This window comes from Pundamilia nyererei, unplaced genomic scaffold (genome assembly GCF_000239375.1).
Source record: "Pundamilia nyererei isolate P.nyererei 1_Seehausen unplaced genomic scaffold, PunNye1.0 scaffold00088, whole genome shotgun sequence".
In the NCBI taxonomy this organism is placed as follows: Eukaryota; Metazoa; Chordata; class Actinopteri; order Cichliformes; family Cichlidae; genus Pundamilia; species Pundamilia nyererei.
In genome coordinates, this window is record NW_005187489.1 from 1,918,140 (window position 1) to 1,923,678 (window position 5,539).

At 44.9% G+C, this 5,539-nt stretch overlaps 1 protein-coding gene across 1 annotated transcript; it reads right to left on the reverse strand.

The window, feature by feature from the left end:
* Positions 1–591: 591 nt before the first annotated feature.
* Positions 592–5,450, reverse strand: LOC102203738 (CD109 antigen-like). Its single transcript, XM_005739036.1, has 14 exons — positions 5,319–5,450; positions 4,904–5,122; positions 4,634–4,775; positions 4,035–4,211; positions 3,797–3,878; positions 3,463–3,694; positions 3,185–3,356; positions 2,882–3,072; positions 2,577–2,726; positions 2,425–2,490; positions 1,846–1,982; positions 1,245–1,401; positions 929–1,031; positions 592–858 (listed from the first exon to the last, which is right to left on the reverse strand). Exons 1-14 carry the CDS (start codon positions 5,448–5,450, stop codon positions 671–673), a joined length of 2,148 nt encoding a protein of 715 aa, XP_005739093.1. The 3' UTR covers positions 592–670.
* Positions 5,451–5,539: the final 89 nt, after the last annotated feature.

The window sequence follows — 5,539 nt, forward strand, 5'->3', positions numbered from 1 at the left end:
TTATTAGAGAGTTTATGCAAACTTAAACATGCATTTGTTCTGAGATACAGTAACAATTATTTTAATGATTCCATCAGTAACGTCAAACCTGGTTACTTCCCCCTTTTCAGTGTACCTACAAACTCCGTGAGGTGAGTGCTGCTTCACTCCAGCAGGTTATTCAACTGAATACCAACAGGGATTAAAAACATTAAAGCTACAAGTCAGACACTTGCTGGAAGTGTGCAGAGCTGTACAATAATCCTTTTTAGCATTTATATGACTCTGGGCAGCTCAGTACATCTGCATTTCCTGCCAACAGAGACACAACAGGGCATGTGTGCAAATGAGGGAAAACGTCACCTTAATTTTTCTGTTTGCTACTATCGGCTACAGCGCTCCTTCATTTAATGGTTCATTTTTCTCAACTTATGGAATCATAGTAGCTTTAAAGAAGCTTTAAATGGAAATGCATCTGTTTTAGATAGTATGTGTTAGATAAAAAGAAATGTAACACGTTTCCGCTACCAGTCATTTCATATTCACATCTTTACAAAAAAGAAGACATTGTTAACAGCAGAGACCACTAAACAAAGGAACAGTCCACTGGATAGAATGAGGCCAAAATGAGTTTTGTATAAAAGACACATATATATATCCAGTACATATGAATGTGTGCCTCCAAGTCCATCTAACCGACTAAAACAAGAAAAACAGTGAGTCCGAGAAACAGGCAGCTGAAGCTGTAGGCAGCCATCGACTGAGCGGACATGGTGATGGTGATTCCAGGCCTGCAGAGATCACAGTTTGCACCACAGAAGAAGCAGGAGTCCATGCCGGGCAGACCTCGCGAATTGTACGTGCTCATCGCGTTTCTCGCTGAAATTAAAAATACGATCATTCACATTATATTTTTTTTAAAAACGACACTATTCACAGTCGTACTCACTTGGCTCATAGTAGTCGTAAACGCGTGCCACAGCGTCGTGCACGCGGGCCACTTTGTAGTTTCTGACGAGGGGAAGGTTGATACAAACCTCTGACTTGTTGAGCTGCAAATGACACCAGAATAATGTCACTACGCACGTGATGTAATCGGATTCCTGCTATTTTATCAACATGCATTTTCATTTAATGTAGGAAACCAGTGCTGGTGAAGCATTGCAGGGCAAATGAAAAGGGGTTAATATCACACCCAAATAATACGCATAGAGCAGGTTTTAAAGCTTCACGCTGATTGCCGTTAGGCTGCTTCAAACACTTACTGAATCCAGGTACAGGATGACTTTCTCAGGTGCCGTCTCCACCTTCCTGATAACAGCTGATTGGACAGCAGCCTCAGGAGAGAGTGGGAACCCGCTGAGCAGGCCTACATCCAATATAACCATACCTGTGTGAGGTATCAGCTGACTGTCCTTTAATCTGGAGAGGACAACATTTTCAGAGTGTTTAACATGCATAGTAACCAAATGATGATAAATCTTTTTGTCTGCTTAGGTTCTCAGTCATCCAGCTCATAGTAATGGATGTTTCACCTCAAAACGTCTTCAAGAAACTTGATTTTGTTTTCAAGCTCCTTGGATAAATCATCTTCTTTTACCTCCCTTTAAGGGTCGCCACAGCAGATCATCGGCCTCCATCTCCCCCTGTCCCAGCATCCTCCCCCGTCACACTAACCCTCTGCATGGTCTCCTCTGCACGTGTCCAAACCATCTCAGCTGTGCCTTTCTGACTTTAACTCAGAAGAGCAAAATCCGATCTGTCCCTCTGATCTACTCATTTCTAATCCATCCTTTCAGGCTGGGTTAACCAAATAAAGATAAATACAGTACATAGAAACGCACTGTCCATGTGTGAACCGCTCACCTTGTGCATACAGACAACATCATGTGATTGCGGTCGCTGCCATCAGCAGCATCGATGCGTAATGAGAAAGCTTCGTCCGCAGCTTGCTGGTGGTTCTCTGCAAAAGTTTCCCTCTCCAAGTGGTAAAAGACGTTCAGCTGTAGTCATGGAAACAGTTACAAATGTTTGATTATCGATTAAAAGCTGAAGTATACAGTTAAAAGAAAACACACGTCTCATACAAAAACTAACAGCACAACGGAGAGATTAACCTTTCACCTCAGTTCTCCTCTCAGCGATTTTATCTGCAGTGCAGACAGATGCTGTCTGACGTTAATTGCTTGGGATCCATTATGATGCAGCATTTTCATTTATGATGCACAACGTTGTGCTAAGAGAAGCTATCGCGCACAGCTGCTGCTGCAGTTTATGCTGCTCGCGCGCTGGTAGTTAAACCGTCTGTCGAGCTCAACACGATGGAGGAAACATTCCTGATGTGTAAGGGCGAGTTCCAGTTTCTCATCAAATCTGTACCTTACAAATAATTCCTGAAATGGAACCACGGCGGTACACAGAAACAGAGAAGCCGTACAACTGCACCTGAAATGTGGCAAAGCCTCTGCCTTCCATGGATATTTTTAGATGCAGATCGTTTTCAGCAGGAATCTAAGAAACACGAAATGAAAATTGGAGATTAAATAAATTTCAGTTACTGTACATATCAACCATCTAACGCCAGGTAACGGATGCACCTCTTGACTTTGATATGTTCGATAGTTGGTGGCGTTGATTCGAAACAGTGATGAAGATTCTGGAGAAGACACACTGACCATGAGGTTGATGGCATTGGCGCCGCTGAACGCTGCGTAGGAAGCCAGAGCCTGGAGAGCTACTACTGTGTCCTGAGGAAGGGAACAGAAGATGCAGCCATCGTGGATAAACATCGACTTTAGGGGCAGAATGTGGGAATATTTGTGAGAATCCATGGCGGAGCTGAAATATGCTGTATATCTGTACACAGGTGAGAATCAGTAAGAGGAAAAGAGGTTTGTCTCACCTGTGTTGTTCCGTAGCCTCCTAGATGGTTTCTCTGTGTGCTTAACCACTTCATTTGTGTAATGCCATCAAAGAGTGAGCCACGGTTGATGTGAGCTAGCAGCACATACGAGGCCATCTCGATCTGTGCTGAGGGCAGCTTCTGGTTACGTGACCTCGAGCCTGCAGACGAACTCCACATCATCACTCCATCTAAGAGAATAACCACAGGCTAACTGACACGGCCACTGTATAAGTCGGTAAGTAAAGGATGGGATGTTGCTGTTTTTATAAAAGCTTCAGACAGAAAAAAAGGCTGAGTCACCGATGTAGTCCGCTCTCTTGCCGAGTTGAGTCAGTGCGGTGAAAGAGACGGGACTGTTGACCAAAGCTAAAGCGTAAGCCGTCAGACACAGGCTGTAGTTACTGATCACTTCACTGGACACTTTGTCCTCCAGGTACTTTCTGGCCAGAAACACACTGGCTTCGTGTATCTCCTTCATACAGAGAAACCAATACAGTATTATTAGCATTCGCAGACATCCTGTCCATTTAAGTATCAGCTTCTAGAAAGCTTAAAAATAGATTTCTGCCCTAACTCACTGTGTAGATTTCATCCTGCATAAGTGCAATCAGGACATAAGCCGTCAGCGCCACCGGGCCCTTATCCAGCCCTCCCTGCATCTCGGTGTGGATCAGTCTGCCCACCTCACTGAACTCTCCTTGGGGGCCCTGGCGTTTTAAGAGCCAAGACACAGCCCTGTCCAGGACGCTCTGGTCTATCTTCACGTAGGGCTGAGCCTGGAGGAAGCAGCGCAGCACAAAGGCCGTCAGCCTGGATCCAGAGAAAGAAGAGAGGAGAGAGAAGAAGGAGCATCAGAAAATTTGCGATTTTAGAGAAAACATTTATGAAAATAGACCACACGGGTGACCTTACCATGTGCTGCCAGAGGTGTCGCTGTTTCCAAAAGCACTGAAGGAACCGTCTTCTCTCTGGTAGGACAACTGTTTCTGATAACCTTACAGCAAAAAAGCAAAAAGGCTTGTGACAAACCCCTTAATGGGCTCAGAGAATGGGCTCACCTTAAATTTAACACTCAGAAGACGTTCTTATATATTGTGATAACTAGTTCTCCAGGTCAGTGATCTTTATGAGTGACCGAGGTCCATCTAACCTTCCATCATGTAAGCTAGAGCCTTTCTCCTGAGCTCTTGGTCATCCTGGTTTGAAGTGTCCAGGTACTGGATAACATATACACTTGGAGCAAAGTGGATCATGTTCTGTTCCCCACATCCAAGCGGCAGCTGAACCAGTGAACCCAAGTTGTTGATGGACAAAGCCAGGATATCGCCTGCGAGAAGCAGCAGGACAGAGGATGGAAAGGTTTAACGCATGAACAACATGTTTGTTTTTGAGCAATTTGAGCTGGAACAGAAAGTGTCTCTTTCACCAGACGAGTGTTCAAATAAGGTAACTTTTGAATGGAATATAAAGAGTTTTTTTTTTTTAAATGGGCACCTTGAAAGTCGGGGAAGTGGCTTAAATGACACGTTACAGAAGGATGGAAAAAAAACCAGCCTCACTGAGCAGGAAGCCGCAGTTCTGCAAGATGAAACGTTTATCCTGCAGCTGACTATCAAGACAAGCGCCGAACCTGAAATCTATAGCTGAGGAAAATCCCGACGCTTGCTTTTCTGCTATGATACATGCCTAAATGACTCAAAGTAAACAAACTGCATGCACGAACAGTAAGAGGACAAACGGCAGACTTACCAGCCAGTACCACACGGGCCCTCTGACTGCCGGGCACCACATTTGGGGGGAAGGAGAAGGAGAGGGCTGTGGATTTGTTCCGTTTCTCCGGTTCCATCTCCAGGAACAGCGTCTGAGAGAAGTACTGTTCAACTCCCTCGGGCTTCAGGAACAAGCATTTCAGTGTTATGATAGGAATAACTGTGCCGCATAAGTTCAAAAGCACATCTTGTAGCGACATCGTGTTGCAGGCACCGTCCTATGCTCAGACATCTCCCTGCTTTATCATACCTTCACCATCACTCTCCAAACAAGACTGTCTGAGGCCTCTGCAGACACGGCATCCACAGATATCTCCACCTCACCCAGAGCCAAAGGCCTCACAGGGAACAGAGCTGAAGCAGAGCCGTGACTCTCCACGGTGACTTTCTGAGCATTGATAACAGATGCATCTTTTCGGTGTGTCAGAACAAACTCAAAGGACTTGCTCTGTGCTAGCAGCACGATGACCTACATATGCAGAGAAACGTATGACAGCAAAGCGCAATCTTTAAAAACAGGGAAAATATGCCATGCCAGAAATGATGGAAGTGAGCAATAATTCATGCAACAGGGAGAGACTCGGATCTCTGTCGATAGATGTCAGATTATTTACCAAACTCAGCCTTATTCAGCTAAAATGTACCACAAAGTGCGTCCTACATACATCCATCTCCTGCTCCAAATGGTTGATGATCTTCACTTCCAACACAATCTCCTCTCCTCTGATGAGGAGTGATGGGGCGCCCAGAGACAAGGAAAAATCTTTGGAGACAGTCAGCTGTCGATGAAACAACATAAGCGAGAGTTATTAAGAAGGTCGGGGAAGATAACTCCTCAGCATCTCAGTTCGTAAAACTCCTCGTTCGTAAAAGAAGGAAACACGAA